At 35.5% G+C, this 19,501-nt stretch overlaps 1 protein-coding gene across 4 annotated transcripts; it reads right to left on the bottom strand.

Moving 5' to 3' along the window:
* Window positions 1-1,274: 1,274 nt before the first annotated feature.
* LOC127413739 (zinc transporter ZIP13) lies at window positions 1,275-18,050 on the bottom strand. 4 transcript variants are annotated; one of them, XM_051651167.1, is made up of 11 exons: window positions 17,907-18,015; window positions 17,158-17,342; window positions 15,259-15,624; window positions 12,025-12,132; window positions 8,998-9,131; window positions 7,403-7,531; window positions 7,061-7,150; window positions 3,866-3,916; window positions 3,454-3,586; window positions 2,895-2,994; window positions 1,275-2,688 (listed from the first exon to the last, which is right to left on the bottom strand). In XM_051651167.1, exons 3-11 carry the CDS (start codon window positions 15,581-15,583, stop codon window positions 2,613-2,615), a joined length of 1,146 nt encoding a protein of 381 aa, XP_051507127.1. In that variant the 5' UTR covers window positions 15,584-15,624; window positions 17,158-17,342; window positions 17,907-18,015; the 3' UTR covers window positions 1,275-2,612. The 4 variants fall into 4 exon arrangements, with proteins under 4 accessions (XP_051507127.1, XP_051507100.1, XP_051507109.1 ...); XM_051651140.1 differs by lacking the exon at window positions 17,158-17,342 and having other exon boundaries at window positions 15,259-15,643; window positions 17,907-18,050; XM_051651149.1 differs by lacking the exon at window positions 17,158-17,342 and having other exon boundaries at window positions 8,998-9,059; window positions 15,259-15,643; window positions 17,907-18,050.
* Window positions 18,051-19,501: the final 1,451 nt, after the last annotated feature.

The raw sequence follows: 19,501 nt of genomic DNA, 5'->3' as shown, positions 1-19,501 counted from the left end.
CAAAACTCACACATTTTTTAAGGAGGCCAAATTGTTGTCATCCAAACATAAGCATTTCAGACCTGATGTTGTTTCAAACCCATATTACTTTTTTCTTTCTTTCTGTGGAACACAAAAGATGTTAGGCAGAAAGTTACTAATCACACTCACCATTAATGTTCATCACATCTTTTTCCATACAATGAAAGTGAATGGTGACTGAGGCTGTCAATCTGCCTAACATCTCTTATAGTGTTCAATGAAAAATAAAAGAAAGTCAAATGGGGTTGAAACAACATAACATAAAAGTGAATAAATGATGACATAATTTTCAGTTTTAGGGTTGAACTATCGCTTTGAAGCTCATGGACAGGTATAGGGTGACACATCAGGGCAGTTATGAAATGTTACAAAACCACAAGTCTTGGTTGCCAACTGTTAAACATTGTAGGAGATCCATAATGGCTGGGACAGCCATCTCATGGGAGTCATTAGGTATAATGATTCCTCCACATGGGAATGTAACAGTCAAGGAATATGAGGCCATTTTGAAGGGACAAGGATGGAAACATTGGTTCTTCATGATTAAGTGAATATGTGCATTTTCTTCCTGAGCAGGTATATGCCTGAAGTGTGGTTCTGATGATGCACATCAGAGCTGCTTAATGTTACAGGAGTTCATGAACTTTAATCCAATACAACGACATGGTGTCAAATGACACTCTCACTCAACAATGTGTATACTGCATACATCAGTAGTCTGGAGAATAGCTATGAATGTAACTGTGGTAGTATGCATCTACAAAGACTAGAGAAATATTATGTATAATGTGGTAGTAATGTATGCAATCCTGAAACAGTAAAAGCTGTCAATAGTTATGCAATCAGATCAGAACGTTCACTACTACAATCTTCTTGTAAACGTACTGAAGCAAAACTATATGCCGCAAGGTAAATCTGTTTTAATTTCTAAAGTGACAAGGTACTAAACACATTTTCAGCATTTCTTCATTAACTGTAGACTGAATAGGAGCAAGTGGAATTTTTGAAATTAAGTCAATCTTTTTAGCAGTAGACAGATGAGACCCCATGTTGGTAGGTTAGAAAATCAGATTTAAACTGTTGACTGAACTGATAAATAAATTTCTAAAAGTAATTTATACAGCACTGAATATAAGTGGTACATACTCCCAAGTGTGAGCTGTAACCTATATATCCATTAAGACAAACAACAGCCAATTTATTTAAAAAAAAAAAAAAAAAAAAAAAAAAAAAAAAAAGGCAACTGTTTCAAATCAAACAGTAACAATTCTTTATTTAACTGTAACAATGGGAGGACTTCAAAGTCTTAAAAAGTAGACATTTTTCTTTCAACATGTCACTGTTAACAGAATAAATATATATAATCTCTTTTCAAATATGTACATTGTGGCAAGACTGCTCTGACCTTCCAAGTGACAAATTCAGAACATCCTTTTCAGTAACATTCCATGTACAAAACTGTTAAATGGACAAATCAATTATCATCAAATATCATATTTTTAAAATTTGAAAAGAAATGGCACAGAGTTAAAAAAAAAAAAAAAAAAAAACTCTGCATATGAATCCACCAATTCATATGCTGTCTATTTTGAATCACTCAAGACTCTGTCTGAATTGCAATGCAAGTACCACAATGAACTTTATAGAAAATCAGTAAAACAAGCTTAAATGAAGCAATGTAGTGGTTATCAGGACATAACCAATAACAAAGACTAAATACTGTAGGAAAAGTAACAGCATCATTTTAAAGACATGGTTGAATAATGCAAGAAAATAAGGCCTTTTAAGAGTGTGTTTGACATATGGAGTGTGTTCACTGATGTAAGTGCAAAAGCAATACGCAATCATCTAAAACCATACAGCCTTAGCTTGAGGAAATGAAGTGTGCAATTTGAGCTTGTGTAGGTTTATCTTGCCAAGATTCAGAATGGCTAACAAATGTAAGGCAATAATCTTGTTTAATGATGGTGAACATCAAATCTTATTATGAAAGTAAATGTAGCCAGTGTATTGTGATATTGCCTCAGTGTACCTCTTATTACAGGATGAAGTGTTCTCAGTTTACAGTTTAAAATAGCATGCGTGTAAACTGCACATTAAACATGTTATTAAAGCACATTATAGATATTTAGATGTGACCTACCGACAGCGTAGAGGCTTTTATTTGATAACCAAGACCATCAGCTTGCTAACTGTAACAAGTTCTTCATATTGAGCGTAATAGCCAACCGTACTAGGCACACACACAATGGGAGCAATGAGCACATATGAAGGCAAGTTTGAGCAACCATAGTTATTGCCATTTGAGCTTGTGCCCATAAGGCCTCATGGGTTCAATCTAAATTGCATCGGGACAACACAGACAGTTCAAGGTGTGCGTGAAGGACAAGGCCACACATACAGATTCACACTCCTGATTGTCAAAGCTGTTTCTTTCATTAATCTTTCTCACATGGTCTTTGGGGGTGACAAAAACGTCTACTTAAAGCCGAAACAATGGAGTGAATTGTTCATAAATCCTCCAGAAAGCTAGATGGCACTGAATAAATTCTGATTGAATGTCCCTTGATACAAACAGTGCTCGTCTGTGACTAGTCAATGATGATAGAGAGAAAAGCCATGACTGCTATACCACAAAACAGAAGCAGAACCTGCAAAAAGGAGTTCCTGTGGGAACACAAACATGGACATCAAGTTGATTTAATATGTAAAATTGAGGTATTTCCATGTAACATTGAGAGGTAACATACAAGGGCAACCCAAAGTAAAAAATAAATCCAGAACCTAAAAAAGGTTGTACAAGAGTATCAAGTATTGTGATGTTTAGCTACAAATATACTGTGCAATGTTAAGATTCAGGAGTGAAACATTACCTTGGATTGGTCTCTTTTAACAGATCAGGTACCACATTGACCAAGGCAATGTAGAGAAAGCCACCTGAGGTGAAAGGCAGGATCCAGGTTGTTGCATTCTCTATAGAGAGAGATTAGCTAAATGAATACTGGAGAACACATTTGATAAGCTGCTTTCAGCAGGATTATGTCCCAGGGCTTAATGTTTTTTTTTTTTTTATGTTTAGATTTTTTTATTGCCCTAGCAACTTATTTACTGGCCCCACCACAAAATATTGCATTTTATTTTTAGCAACATTTGTATATGTGCCAAAATATATGGTTGTTTTTGATCAAACAAATGTTTTTTTTTTTTTTACGTTTTTATTTGCAGTAATAGCTGGAAATGGTACACCTATACATGTAATAACGTAACAAACTTTTACTAGAAAACAGTGGCACATGGTGCAAATGTTAGTAAATTGTTTATACATTTTCAACCAATTCTAACTGATGCTTCCCAGGCTTATCACACGAAAAAGGAAAAAGCTCAAAAATATAGTCCGAGTCTAAGATGACTCTGATGACTTTAGTGTCTCACCTGCCCCATGTTGTGATTGGGAGCATAGAGCAAAACACGCGCCCAGGACTCCTCCTAGTGCTGTAGATAGTTGCATACGGGCAGCTTTCCAACGGTCAAATCCTGCTCGCAGCAGAATAGCAAAATCTCCCACCTTTCCATAAAGACAAATGTTTATGTATGTACAGCAAGAGAAAGTGGTACAGTGATTTTTAAAGAACACAAGATGCCCAATTTCTATTAGGTGAACATTCGACAGCTAGTATAGGAAATTGTCAAATGTCGGAATGAGCAAGGAATCATTCAATCAGTCTAGTTAGTTTAGTTTCAATATATTATTATTAATCGACCAGAAAAAATGTATGCATTTGTTTCCATAAAATAAACAATTGGCTGTAACTCAAGAGCACTTGAGGAAGAGAATGATGCATACCTCATGAGGGATTTCATGAAGCAGAATTGCGAGTGTTGTTAAAATACCAACCTGTCAAGAAAGGGCAAAATAAGACATTGCAAATACTGTAGAATTCTCAGTCTGAATATACAAAGATTTTTAGTACAACTTTATTTTCCAATTAATCTGTGGTAGGGCAGTGAGCCCACTTTATGTTTCATAATCCAGATAATGGTTCATTTGGCCCATATGTTTAACTGAAATGTCAACAGAAGCTATGAGGGAGGTAGAGAAAACAGTAAAATGGCACAGATCTCTACCAATACTCTCCCTTGCATTTCTGCAGCCAAATATGTATGTCCAGGCCAGTGAGCAAATGTGTACAAGTGTGTTTTTATGTGCAAGCATGGTGGTTTCTATTGCATCCAGTCCATTTCCTCTCAAACTCCCACCTCACACATGCTGGGAGCCTTATGCTTCTCCACCTGGACTTCAAATTGAGAAACCCATATAAATACTGCTGCACTATAAATATTACCACACATCACATGAACATCTCTAGATTTATTTTCACAATGAGAATCTAACTATGTGGCATATCATCAGATTCAAGTTGCAAAATAATATATAAATATATTTTATTTTTTTTGCACTTAAACAGTATCTCCTATACATGACAAGACAAACATGTCATTGTAGTGTTGTGGGGTACTTGAAAAAAATTTAGATTGTCTTTTGTCCTTTAAGTTATCTAAAAGGAAGATATCCCAACAGTCATATTTACACTACACAAATAAGCCATTAATATCATCAAGAACTTCAATATTTAGATCCATATAGCTTTGTTTTTCAACTGTACATGGTGGAGATATTCCAAATATCACACAGGTATAGAGAACAAACTGTATTCCTATTTTAAAAAGTTATAAGGTTTGGGTTTAATTTTTGAACCATGAATTAGCATGACATAAAAATGTCTGACAAAGCATCTATTGTGAATGACAGACCTGTGCTATAGTATGTGTAATAGTCTCTCAACCACTTACACTAAATCCCAATATATTAGCAAAACATTAACAATAACAACAACTAATTTCTTAAAGCTGATAAATAATTTCTCATTTCACAGATTAATGAGAATCCACTATAAGCAAGCAATTTGTTGGTTGATTTCACCTAAAAGTGTAACACTGTGGGACAATCAAAACGTTCCTCTGTTTGTTTGAGCAGCCCGTCTACCCCGACACAGCAACATTGGCTCGACCAATAGTGTAAGTTTGGGGCAGGACTCTCTCATTCAACTCCATACAGTGACTCATTTCTCATTCACTGACATCTCTCCCTTTCGAAGCCAGTGAGCTTTAGTTTGAAGTGCAAGACTGCTTTGGTGGCTTTTCATGCCTGTAAAGACTAACTATATGATTGATTCCTCTTCTGTCATTTTTGTTAATACACAGAACAAAAGGGAATGATTAGGACAGATGAAACATACTGCCAATAAATAGACAGTTACAATAATATATGGTTTGTATTTAAATGATTTAGTTTATTTTTTATATCTTTTATAAATGTTTATCGAAAATGACAATGTTCTGAATGAATATTAATTAGCTGGCTATCTTAAATGATGTAAAAACACAGTTTAAAAACAAAACACCATCTATGCAACAGAGTGGAATACATTAAATGCGCACATCTTATAGGTTTCACTGGGGCTGAGCCCCCCTAAGATTGAAGTCCTAAAAACACCCCTGGTTTGTATTATCCATTCGTATTTATTCTTAGTAGAAATAGTGCAAGTAATTTTCTGCGTTTAAGCATTTCATTATTGGACAGTTATTACTACAGCTATCCGTGCATCAAAAGCTCCCTGTAAATAAACACAGAAATGACAAGGCGAACATGAATAACCCATCTATAATGATTCTAAGGTCGATTTAATCCATTCCTCCATTGACACACGTAAAAACGGGTCCGCGCAGGTGCGGGTGCGCGCATAACACCACCTCTGCTGAAAAAAATCCTAGGGGAAACGCTGTAATATATAAACCCTTTTATTGATGTTTTTTTTTTCCCAGAAAAAAATTACATGGTGATATATACTGTTACCGTGATATAAAATTACTCATACCATGATACAGAATTTGATATATCGACCACCCCTAGTTCTTTAAACGCTTTTTTCAAAATTGTACACACAAATCCAGCACTTTGCACCACACATAAAGCACTAGAGGTAGCCCGATAGTGGTTTTTGCAAATACATTAAATTATGTGGTGGAAAGGGCCAATAACAGATTGATCGGCAGATGATTTGGTTCATAATAAGGGACTTTTCACAAGATATGAAGTTTGAGACACAATGCATGTGTGACGGGGCACATTTCCATATGGTCACATTTTTCTTTGCATGCCCTCGCTTCAATTTAAAATACTTTATTATCTCATAAAAATAAACTATACATTGAGGTGAGGATAAAGATTTGGATAAATTGTCAATGATGAAAGATTTAGATAAAGCAAATCCCTTCGAGGTGTCAGTGATTGTTTTTATTTCACTTCTAGAGGCCACTGTTATAGTGTAGAACCAAGCCGTTCTAACTGTAGAATCATCCAATGCCGGCCACAGAGGAGCACGGAGGAATTAAAATAAATAAACTATCAGCATAGATTTTTGCACATAACGGATAGTTAAATATATTGGTCAACCTCTATAACGCACTAGCATTCATTAACTATAACAGTATCATCACTACCTGAACTCGGTTTGTGTTTGAACATCGATGTGAAAATCATTCACCCACGAGTCAGAACCTCAGGATGTACAGTATAAAAAGAGCCACAGGAGTCATTGGCTTTGGATCCAAACATGGCTTTTCTCTTCCTCTCACTCGTTCTTTAATTTAAGCACTTTCAGCCAAGTAAAACATTTGTTTCTGATGAGATATGCTAGTGTAGTTGACAATGTCCTTCTCCATGGGAGATGAAATGCCCATTTAGGTGCAACATTTCAAATTTAGCAAATTGCTGCAATTTCCCCAATAACTAACCCATAATTCTAGATCACTATAAAACAAATTCAAAAACTATGAAAACAAAACAGAAACTGCATATTCAGAACTATAGTAAACTGCTAAAATGTCATGAGATCTGAAGCATTACTTTAGTGAGGTCTGTGGCAGTACAAATGAAGGCTGAATTGTTTCATATGGATTTATCTTGGTTTGTTCTTACCTTTCGGCTAACTAGGAAGCTTCCTGCCACAGCCAGGCCATGAGTAAAGTTATCAATGCAGTTAGCGAGAAGGTTTAGATAACCACTCGTCTGAAGAAAAAAAGAATGCATAGAAATGGGGGAAACAAGTCAAACAAAAGATCTATGTAATCCACTTACTGCAGTTTCCATCTTGGATCTTAGAAATGTTAAAATAGTGTGCTTGTTCACATTGAAATTAGGGATGTTGTGTCCCAGATTAAAATGTAAATGTCCCTTATAATCACAGAGATCTTCTATTGTGAACTCCAAAAAGACTGCCATGTCTAAACATTGGCATGATTAGTGCATGCTCCATCTTACCTTTATTTTCTCTGGCTTTGCGTAAGGGCTGATGTCAGTCTTTGGCTTGTAGTTAGAGTTGTTGTTTGAGCAGATGCCATTTGTTTGTGGGGGAACAGAAACCTCGCTGCTCAGATCTGTTAAAGAGGACTGGAAGAAGTAAAAAGTAAATAAGCCATTCTAACAAATATGGGAACATTTACATATCACTGACATTTCGAAATGTCTTTTTTTTTTTTTTTTTTTTTTTTTTTTTAACACACCTTTTGCATTAATTTTACAAAACAAAATTTCTAAATTGCCTGCTGGAATCTGCAGTATGCCACAGATGTGGTATGTAGACATGAAGTTGTAAATAACCCAGAATGTTCCTTTAATTCTTCATTCTTTGAGAGCAAACAGTCTCACTCCTCAGCATAATATAAAGTTAAACCCAGTTTCTAAAGGAACATAAGTTAACACTTACAATCTAAAAATCTAAGCTTGAGAAAGTATTTCAGTTTCATTTCTCCCACTCATACAGAACTTAACACATTTCTGCCTCTAAATTCTGGAAATACTTTCCACTGGGAAAATAATTACAGAAACTAGGGCCTGTCTCACACTGGATGTTTTCCAAGCCAGAAACGGCTTACAAAAGCAGATTGTGTGAAAATAATTCCTTGTAGCATTGGAGTAGCTTTTTTGATTGTTTGAAATAACAGAACTAGAGGCTTCCTCCCTGTTTTAGACCACAGTCTGTAAGGTCTCTCAGCTGTGGTTTGTGTGCACCCTGGCTGACTTCTGTGGCCTGTCTGTCTGTCTGCTGATGGAATGCTGGTGGCAGCTGGTTCCTGCTAGATGCTATTTATAGCTACCTAAACAGAGCTGGGGTATCAATCATACTCCCCAGGTCTCCTATAGGCAAGGCAAAAGACACAGACATAGGTGCTTACAAACAGATTAAAGTCACAGACCAAACTAAATTAACCATAATTATTAGAAGGCCAGGAAGAGAAAAGGAAATCAAAGAGACAACTATGCTATCTGTATTCCATCACATAAAGGAAAAGAAAGATCTACATGTCAAGTAGGTAAGCTCCTCTGTTTTGTTTCATTTGAGTGTCCAAGCATATTTATTTTGTTGCATAATGCACAAAGCTTAATTAAAAGTAAAATAATAATAATAGTTGTAATAATGTAAAAATTATATATATATATATATAAATGTCTTTTTGCAGTTAAAAAGGAAATTAAAATTTGAAATTTAATGGTATATCATACAATACTTGATGGACCTTGTGTGGCTATATAATGACAAAGTAAAAGGCATCATCTTTGGCTCCACCATGAGGTTCAGAGATGCAATGTTCCAATCAAGTGGGATAATATGTAATCATTACATTTTACAAGTACTGGAATATGAAGTGTATGCCAATATGACAGTTTGAAACTTTAGAAGAGGCTAAAAAGTAGCTGAATGTGTAGGGTTATGAAATGTATGTTGTTTGATTAAACCACCAACTGTACCAGTGAGATCCCTTCAATAACAGTACTGAATTTGTCATGTTCACGATATGGAATATCACATGTGTCTTACACGGTAGGCAGAGGGCAAAAGCACATCTATAACTTACTTTGGTTCTTTGGTAGGCAGCTTTGCTTTCTGAATCGCTGCCTTCATCAGGAAACATCTTCTCTAAGATCAGAAAGGACAGCAGACCCATGATCACCCACAAACCCTGCATACGGTAGTGTCTGTGAGACCCATCTATCAAGCATTCCCAAACAAACACACAAAATTTAGCTTTTTCCAATACAAAGAAAAAAAATAAAATAAACAAACAAACCTAGCTAAGCCCTGGCTTTAAAATTAAAATTACTAACCAATCTACTTTGTCAGAGGTTGTCTGGAATCTGTTTGAATTATTTTAAACTGAATTTTAACATGATTTTTATGAAATGTGGCAATATGTTATTGCTGGGGCACTTATAAAAGTAACAAGGTACCCACCGATTTTTCATTTTCCAAATTTTTTTAAATACATCTTGAGAAGTGTATGCTACAAACTAAACTGTGTCAGCCCTCGTTTTCAACTGAATATGTATAGCATGATCAGTTGCAGGGCTCGACATAAAGCATTGTCATGTGCTTGTTCTTCGGACAAGTAAATTGGTCATTCATTTGTCCGAGTAAAAAAGTAACTTGTCCGGAGACAAAAACAAAGGATGCAAGAAAGAAAAAAATGAAGAGACTCCATTATCATCATTTACACCTAATAGGGATTAAGAACAAAGTGCAGAAAGATGGTACATTATTACTCACATTCAAGCCTGTATGAATTTCTCTCTTCTGAGGAGCACAAAATAACATTTTTGGCAGAATGTTAGTTACAGTTACTATTCACTGCATCTCCCCCCACCCCCCCCAAAATAAAGTGAATTGAGACTGAAACTAACATTCTCCCTAACATCTACTTTTGAGTTCCATGGAAGATAGAAAGTCAGACAGGTTTGGAACAACAAAGGCGAGTAATGATGACAGAATTTACAATAAGGTTCCATTCATTAACATTAGATAATGCATTAGCTATCACAATCTAACAATGAACAATATTTTACAGAATTTATCAATCTTAGTTAATGTTAGTTACTAAAAAAATACAATTGTTCATTGTTAGTTCATAGTGCATGAATTAATGTTAACATATATAACTTTTTATTTTAAATGTATGAAAATGTATTAATACAATGTATGAGGGAATTAACATTAACCAAGATTAATAAATTATATAAAAGTGGTTTATTGTTAGTTCATGTTAACGGATGTAGTTAACTAACGTTAACATATTGAACCTTTTTGTAAAGGGTTACCCAATTTTCATTTTTGGGTAAATCATCTCTTTGAGAGAACAAGTCAATTCTCACCAGTTGCATTAAAAATGGCCATTTAATATTGACAAAATGCATTGAAAATGTTAACAGATAAAATCCTGAGAGAGCCTTGCTGCTAAATCAGTTATGTTGTATATTCAAAACAGATATCCATATTAAAGATAGATAATATTTTCATTGTAATTTATTAATGTTATAGTGTTAATATTATTATAATGTATATTGTTATATACTTATTAAAATTGACTGATTCACATGGCAGAGAATATCCCTCGGATACATACATTAGATGGAGCTCTAGAAAGATGAGAAGTAATGGGTGCATAAGTCTGTTTTAAGCATTTCTCTTCACTCTACAGATGGTATTTTTACATAAAGCACTTTTGCAATTTCTACCTTTCTTGCTGTATTATGAGGGAGCTGAACGCTGCACCATGAGTAAAGGCGAGAGGGCGACACGATGGAGGGAATTCCCCACATTTTGAAAGTGAATGATTAAATTTGTTTTTGTCATCAACTGTTATTGCTATCAAATGAGGCTTCTCTCTCTGAGTTATTACAATTTTTCTTAAAGGAATAGTTTACCCACAAATGAACATTCTCTCATCATTTACTCACCCTCATGCCATCCCAGATGTGTATGACTTTCTTCTGCAGAACAAAAACGAAGACGTCAAGAATATCTCGGCTCCGTAGGTCCATACAATGCAAGTGAATGGTGCCCAGAATTTTAAAGCTACAAAAAGCACATAAAGGCAGCATGAAAGTAATCCATAAGTCTCCAGTGGTTAAATCCATGTCTTCAGAAGCGATATGATAGGTGTGGGTGAGAAATAGATCAATATTTAAGTCCTTTTTTACTATAAATTCTCCTTCCTACCCAGTAGGTGGTGATATGCACAAAAAATTTGAATAGTCAAAAACAAAAGAATGTGGAGATTTATAGTATAATACATATATATATATATATATATATATATATATATATATATATATATATATATAAATAAAAAGGACTTAAATATTGATCTGTTTCTCGCACACACCTATCATGTCGCTTCTAAAGATATGGATTTAACCACTGGAGTCATATGGATTACTTTTATGCTGCCTTTATCTGCTTTTTGGACTAAAAATCATAATTTGTGAAGAATGAATGTCGTACACATCTGGGATGGCATGAGGGTGAGTAAATGAAATAATTTTTATTTTCGGGTGAACTATCCCTTTAATGAATATTCTGTTTCACTCTGCAATACTTCAGATTACATAAGAAAATTGGGTTGTGAACCGTTTCATGGTGCCTTTAATAACTCCTGAGGTAATTCACTCTATCCGACAGTCTCCTTCTACAGGTTTGACAGTTCCAGAACAAACACTAGTTGGAAAGCTAATCAGATCAAGCAACAGTAATTGAGAAAGGATGGAGCCTGGGGAAGGCCACTTACTAAATACTGTTCACAAAAAATGTTAAAAATGCATAATTTCCTGCAAAGAGTATAAAGGATTTACATAACTTTAAGAATAGCTTATTTGTGAGTAGGTCCCAATCCAGAGGGGAAAAAAATAAACCAAATTGATGCACAGATGAATTACAAAACCACACATGATTGCAATTACTGGGAGTCACAAAAAGGTTAATAAATAAAAAAAAATGGAACAGAGTGAAAGGATGTGCTTAACAGAGAATGGGTTCTCTGATAGATCACACAGATTATGAATAATGCATGAATAGCAGCAAATGTTATATATAACGTGAGATTTCTCACCAGGGCTGCAAGTGTACGCCCAGGCTTCAGGAAGAAGGTGGAGGAACACGTCGCCTAGGAGGCCACCAATGGCAAAACTCAGCAGCATCTTCAGCTTCTGACACCCAGCTGTAAATGGAGCAAGAGCATAAGTTCAAAGATGAACAATATCAGTAATGCTTAATATGCAGCATTTTGATGATCTAGTGTTGAGAAAATTGTGCAAATGCATGAGCCGTAGAAACCTCCATATACCTGCAATATAAATGCTCTCATTCCACATAGTCTCATAGTCCAGCTATAGCATGTCATTCTGTGAACACTTACATTCTTTTGCATTAATCTTAGTTTCTAAAGCTGCACGGCTTTAACAAGTGAGTTTTGAAACCAGAAAGTTTAACAGAGTCTGTGGTAATGTTATAGGACTAAATTATCTAGCAATATCCTTATTCACCGCTGCTTTGAAAAGTATGTGGTGAGTCAGAGCCTCTGTGGGACAGGACACACCTAAACTGACCATAATTCCAGCAAACCGTCTACTCTCCTGCCCACTGTGCCCTACATTAGTAGGTTAAAACAGACACTCTCTTAAGCCAGTCTACTTCCTGACTGTGATCCACTGCCAGACTCTGATCCATTTTTGCATGACAGACATCATCCCAGATAAAATTTCAGTGTGCAGCACTGTCCTCTGCAAAGTGCTTTAGAGAGCAACCTGTGATTTGACCTGCGAATGTGTGACATTTTTTCTGTGATTCTGTTGGTTCTTCTCTTGAATGTCCACCACACAAAGAATTATTTGGACAAGTCATGACAGGTGTAGGTGGAGATATGGCTGCTTAAATTCTTTTGTAGGTAAAACATGTTCACACAGAGAGAAAACTAAGCATTTTTCTTAGTGATTTGGGGATATTCTCTCTGCAAGATTCCTTTATCATATCAAATACTTGAAACATAATGGACAATTAAGTTCATATCTATCTTTATTTGTCATTAGAACTGAATTCATTTCTGAGTGTAATTTTCATATGCAATTACCATTATCATATCTGAACTGATTCAAATTTTTATATTGTGTATAAAGAAAACTAAGCAAAGGCCTAAAATGTCAGAATCATCACAAAAAAAAAAAAAGGAACAGGTCTGCTCATGAGTTCAGCATGGACTGCTGTATTTTCTGCTAATGGTTCGTGTCTTATACGTACAAAAATCAATGAAGATTTTAGCACAATTTAGTTAAGAGTTAACTGTATCTACCAGCTATAATGTTTCTCCAGGCAGACAGCGATTTCTCTCTAAACTATTATTTTTAAGGAACAACTTCTAGTAACCAAGTAAGCTATGAAATATTTGAACTCTGAAGAGTTTCTTTTCCTACAGCAGCAGATGTTGGTAAAGAGCTTGAAGTTCTTATTTTCTGTAAAGCAGAAAAGTTTCTCTGACGAATACAAAACAATCGTGTGGAGTGGTGCAGCCTTGGTGAATCAGTACCAGACAATAATAAAAATACACTTAGGAATGGTTTACAGATAAATTTTAGACTTTGTGTAGATGCACTATTAACCCTTTAAGTTCACAGAGAATTGTATTTTATCAAAATATAAATAACTACAGTCTTGTCCAACACAAAATATGTATCGTTTTGAAGCAGTGCTTCACAATGCATGTAGGCATTATGATAAAAACTGAACAAGTGCTTTGAAATTTGCAGACAAATCAAAGGTGTTTCATTTTTATAATTTATTAATAATATTGCATTTTACATATTATTGTAATCAGTAAAAACATCAAACTGATCAAATAGCCATGTGTCATGTCACTGGAATGCTCTCAAAAGAGTAGAATACACCCAGTAGAATTTTACTCAGACAAAAATATTGTAAGTAATAGGTAAGTAAATGTCTGAAATACATGTTACATGTAAACAGGTGTTGTTTATAAGCCACGTTTTCACTTATAACTTCAAGAAAAATAAATAGAACATAAAATATCACATACCAATACTTAGGGGATTCCCATTAAAACGAGCCCACACACAACATAATCAGATGGAACTGAATGAGATCATGCAGTTGCATGTGTAATTAGTTCTTATGTACAATTATGTTTTATTTGTTTGGAGAGGCTTTTGCTGACTTGGGAGACATTTTTGGACACTAGGATAAATAATTTTTGCAATACTACAACTTTTGATTGCTTTGTCATATCAACAAATTCACTCAGTTAAAGGTGACATTTTCGGTGCTAACTTATTTAAATTCTGAGATATATATATATATATATAAAACACACACACACACACACATCAAATCAGAAAAAATAAATTAAAAAAAGTTGGCTTTTTTGGCTCAAGTTTGTGATTTTTCAGAGGTTTCTTAGTCTGAGTGTTTCAAAATGTATCAATCCATATCATTATAAAATGTGAAAAGTTCTTTAAAATGATACCAAACAATTGACGCTCTTTTTTTTTTTTCTCTCTCTTTTGAGGAGTTATAAGCCTTTAATTTTGGGCATGCCACTGAAATAGAAAATCTTTAAAAAAAATAAAAACAAATAAAAAAATAAAAAAAAACACCTTCAGAGCTTAAAGGGTTAAAGGTTATTCTCTATTAAAATAATATTTTTTCTACTTTAGATGTGGCTTAATCTGTGCCTGGGAAATTATATTTGAATAGATATCCCAACAAGGGAACTGGGCAAAAGAGGTAAAGGGACAATTCCATTGAGAACTTGAGCTTGAAGTTAGAGGAGGAAGTGCCACAAAAGCCCTGCCTTAAAGTATCCAGACAACTGTACAAAGACCTGCAATAATCTACTGGCAGGTTGTCTCCATTTTATATGAATAAACACATGTCTGTGTGGCACACTAGGCCTAATGTGTGACCAGAAGAGAACAGAGAATCATCTCAGATTTTCCATACTGCTCACATGCCATCCCCCCACCAAAAAATGTTTTGTTTTCTGGAGAAATCCAGTCATAGATGTCCTACAAGGTGACTGCCAGAAAAGACTCGTCATTTTTCCCTACTCTAAAGAACAAAGTAAAGACACAAAAAGACTGAACCCTGTCTAATAGCCAGTACTACCATATTACCATGAATACAAGTATGATTCACTGTATTTGTATCAGATTTCATCGTAACACAATGCTACTTGTATGTGGCATTGTTAATGTAACCTGATCCCAGATCAGCTGTAACAAAACATGCAGGGTCACACCGCAACCAAAAGTATACAAGAATAAGTGTGACGTACCCTCAGTTTTCAAGGCTGTTCCAGCTTCAATGGGTACCACTAAGAGCGGAAAGATGCCACTTAGCCCGATAGCAATCGACCCCAAGAGGGAGCAGAACCAAACATCTATGTTGTCAATGGAGAACAGCTCATCCAGGTACCAGAGGTCTAAAAGGTCCTTAGCACTCCATGGGCCTGGCCCTGCAGCTGCAGTCTTTGCCTGGGCTACAGCAGTCTGAGCCATCATCTTCCCACCAACGGATGAAGTGGAGGTGACAGCCAGTAGGGCGGCGCCAACAAGGAGTACAGCAAATGCCCAAATGGGCCTCTCAGGTCCAGCACTCATCAGCCCAGACCCCCACCAAGCACTTGGGAACACACAGGGTGCTGCAAGGAAGAAAGGAGCCTTCAAACGAAATTTCATGAGGTTGAAAGATTAGTTGAGCCGTTTTAAAAAGGTTTGGTACTTTGTACTATCTTCTCAAAAACAATACAGTCCAGTAGCTCTCAACCTTTTGACTCCAAGGCCCTCCATTATCCAAGATAATATCAGAAGGACCCCATCCTTCATAAACTTAGTGTCAATAGATTAAAACCTGATTAAATCCATGATTATAGAAGTTTCAGGAATTTAAAAAAAAAATATGTTGTAGGCCTCAAAGTTATAATCGTTAACCAAAACAAAAACTAAATGCAAAAAAACATTTCGTAAACTGAAATAAAAATAAACCAACTGTGAAAATAAACAGATACATTTTCATGGCTGTGAAACCAACTAATATAAAAAATCTTGAATAATATTTAGTTTTCTTTTTTGGTGTGGTATGTTTTTAAACCCACCATTACCATAACATGAAGATGCCACTACACGGCGATAACAGACGACCTATTGACCTCATTGCAATAGTAACAAAGTGGGAATCACTACCAACATGGAGAAAAGCAAAGCAGGTAGAAAATGTGCTAATAATGTCTAGGACGATGATGCTTGGATGATGTTGAGTCGGGTACTCCGACACCGATGCTGATGAAGAGGGGGGTATGGGTTATATTATATAAACATTTTTCCAGATTAGCCTAAGGCTGTTGAAAATTAATGTTGCTAAAATTATTTATTTAGAATGTATTAATTATAACGGTTTAATACTGTTATTTATTAACTTAAGCAAAAAAAAAAAAAAAAAAAAAGCATAGCTTAAAATATGCCTAAGCCATATCCAGTATTGTATGCATGTAAGTGATTAATCAAATAGCGCTTTTTTAGTATTGGGTGCAACAGGGGGTTAAATACGGTTTAAGCTCTGTTAACAGCATGTGTAATTGACATAATTCCTGTCCATGCAGTTAGATCCATGTAAACAGTACTTTAGTTGTGTGTGTCATGCTATCAGTGTCATCATGCAAATGAGGATTTAAATGATTATTATCATTATTATTTACAAATTGGACATAGGGGAGTCCAGCTATACGACCCACATTACACAAATGCCTGGGTTCCCCATTTATCTTTTAATAAGTTAATATAAATACAAAAAAGAAATATATATATATATATATAATAAAAATAAGTGTACTGAAACTAAAACTAAACTTAGACTAGAAAATATATTAAAAAAACTAAACTGAAACAAAGAACTCTAAACAACAAAACTTTTTTTTGAATTTTTTTTTTTTTTTTTTTTTTACAATTATAACCTTGGTAGGCCTACATCTTGATTTTAGCATTTTAATTCAGTTTGATCATTTTAATAACAGTTATTTGTATAGAATTTTAGGTCATCTCGCGGCCTCCTTGGAAGTTTACTGAGATCCCCTAGTGGGCCCTGGACCCCTGGTTGAGAACCACTGGTATAGTCCACATAAAAACCATATATTCAGAAAGACCATGGCCATGTCAGTCACAGCATACACAAAACACACCTTTTAGTTCCTAACTGCCCACACAGGGTACATAATTTCCATTAAAATTGAAAAATGATAGCTTAAAACAATTAGCACACTAGAGTAGCACAATCTGTTCCAAGGCTTAATAATTAGCCAAAATCAGTTCAACTGATCAGAATCAGTGACTCTCTTGCAGCTCGTCTTCATAGATCGACTAAAACCTGAAATAAAAAAAGAGCTGAAATTATCTTTATTGCAAAGATGTGTAGATGTATGAAAAGAATAAAACATAGTAAACCGTTGAATGGTTATTTCAATTATTATCTGTCATTTAAACTATTACAACTGACTTTAATGGTTTGCGTTGAAATGAGATGTCACTGAATAAATCTGGCTGTTACAGATTAATAAAATGCTGTTGGCATACAGCAGAGTCTGTGTGGGACGTGCACGTTTTGAGCAAAGTTGAGGGAGCGGCGAGTTTCCCCCGAGATATTCCAGACCGCAGGACTTTAAAAAGTACTGTTTCACTTCTGAGTTTGCCACGTTTCATAATCAGCCACTCGCTGCAAAACAAGTTAAAAGAGCAAGTGGAACAGAATGCAAAACCAATAGCGTTTGAGGTGCCACTTATGGGCTTATGGACACAACTGGTATATTGACGCTAGAAACTCACAATTCCCCGCAAAAAGCTTCGTTGTTACATTAAAGTTTCCTATAAAAACGGCGCTGCAAGCAAAATCAGTGTCAAATGCAGCGATAAATTACAAAATATTTTGCCTTACCCTGCCGAAAATCTTGCAGTTTTTACTCCGTCTTGACCCTGCCATCCAGGCGCTACTATAATAAGGAGCCGAGAAGCACTGCAGCGGTCAGACTCCTGCTAGACTTTTCTACAGGATTTTCCACAGTCAGCCACGTCTCACACACCGGAAGTGCGTGTCGGACTACGCAGAGCAACAATCTGAGCGCGCGTAAATCAGACGCGAGGACACTTCAGCGCTGGAATCAACAGCTGGAGGCTGGAGCATATTGATATTTCGGTCGTTAACATTAGAGCCTGCTACAACAATAAAGGTAATAATAATAGTAATACAAAGTAAATTAAATTAAATCAGACTGCTAAAACTCAAAACAAATGCCCTCAGTCCATGATGTTGGGAGAGTTTTGAGCTAGCCTAATATTAGGCACTAATAAGGCAGAATTCAAGGTGTTCAACTGCTACAATTAAACCCAATGGACCCTTTTTACACTTCACACCTCTCAATACTAAATGTATTTTTATCGACTTAACCTTCGTATTTGTGCAGATAACCCTCAAAAACTACTTGTAACCTTTGTTGAGTTTAGATTTAACCGTTGATGGACGATGGCGGTCAACGTCTCCAAACGTAAATGCAGGCAAAACTTTAAGGACCGAAAACACATACACCTCAGCAGCGGCCATAGTTGTGCTTACCCAACTATGACGACTTCTGCTACTTGAAGGCGAATGTGTGAAAAGGGTAATTCTGGGTTGGTATTATCTGCCCACAGTTACATGACAGATGGAATAGGCTCTACCCCATTAAATCAAAGTTGTGGCTTTTACTTAATGTCTGTTAGCTTAGCTTTGAATTCACTTATGTACTGCTATATTCTCCTTTAAAAGATATACTTTAAAATTTATAGTCTCTCTCTTATGGCAATATGTGCCAAAAATATTGATGACTCACACTGCACTCAATCATTTTGTCCAACCAAATGCTCTCTTGAAAGAGAATGTCCCTAACCCTTATTTCACTTGCCTCTATATTTCTATTAACTTTAAAGGGGTTATGACATACTGTTTTGTTTTTATAATTTTATTATCTTCCCTGAGGTCCACTTATAATGTTAGTATAGTCTTAATTTAGTCATATAAAATAATTTTCCACCCTGTCTCTGGCCTTTCTGTCTGAAACACTCGGTTTTATGCTGTCTGGCCCTTTAAGACATCAGTGTAAATGCCCACTGTTGTGACTGGCTTACATTGTGCAGCCCTTCCAATACAGGCATATTTGAAACGCAATCCGAAGAAAATGAACGAACTCCACAAGCCACAACATTTATAAAACAAAATTTCAGGATTAACATATAACCCACATCCAACACATTTCATCTGAATATATTAAACTGTTCACTCAAGCAGCACTATAAACTATCAAAAAGTCATGACATATGAAATATTCATGAATTAAATTGTTTACTAATGGATTTGCAGTCCAATAGTGTTTTAACTGCCCCATCCTTCAATAACAGTTTCTGTGACTGGTTCACAAGCAGTCCACTCTCATAATATGAGCCAAAAGTTCTGAATACACAAATGTAATACAGTCCATGGTGGTGACGTTGGGGTGC

The sequence above is a fragment of the Myxocyprinus asiaticus genome, chromosome 2 (genome assembly GCF_019703515.2).
Source record: "Myxocyprinus asiaticus isolate MX2 ecotype Aquarium Trade chromosome 2, UBuf_Myxa_2, whole genome shotgun sequence".
In the NCBI taxonomy this organism is placed as follows: domain Eukaryota; kingdom Metazoa; phylum Chordata; class Actinopteri; order Cypriniformes; family Catostomidae; genus Myxocyprinus; species Myxocyprinus asiaticus.
This window is presented reverse-complemented; position numbering and strand designations above follow the sequence as displayed.

Bases quoted from the DNA above. Each gene is read 5' to 3' on its own strand.
- LOC127413739 (XM_051651140.1), bottom strand. From the start codon at position 17,951: ATGGCAGGGTCAAGACGGAGTAAAAACTGCAAGATTTTCGGCAGG. The intron at 12,133-15,258 runs GTACGTCACACT...CTCCATTTACAG, and splicing joins AACAGCCTTGAAAACTGAGG to CTGGGTGTCAGAAGCTGAAG. The intron at 7,151-7,402 runs GTAAGATGGAGC...TTTTTTCTTCAG, and splicing joins CAAAGCCAGAGAAAATAAAG to ACGAGTGGTTATCTAAACCT.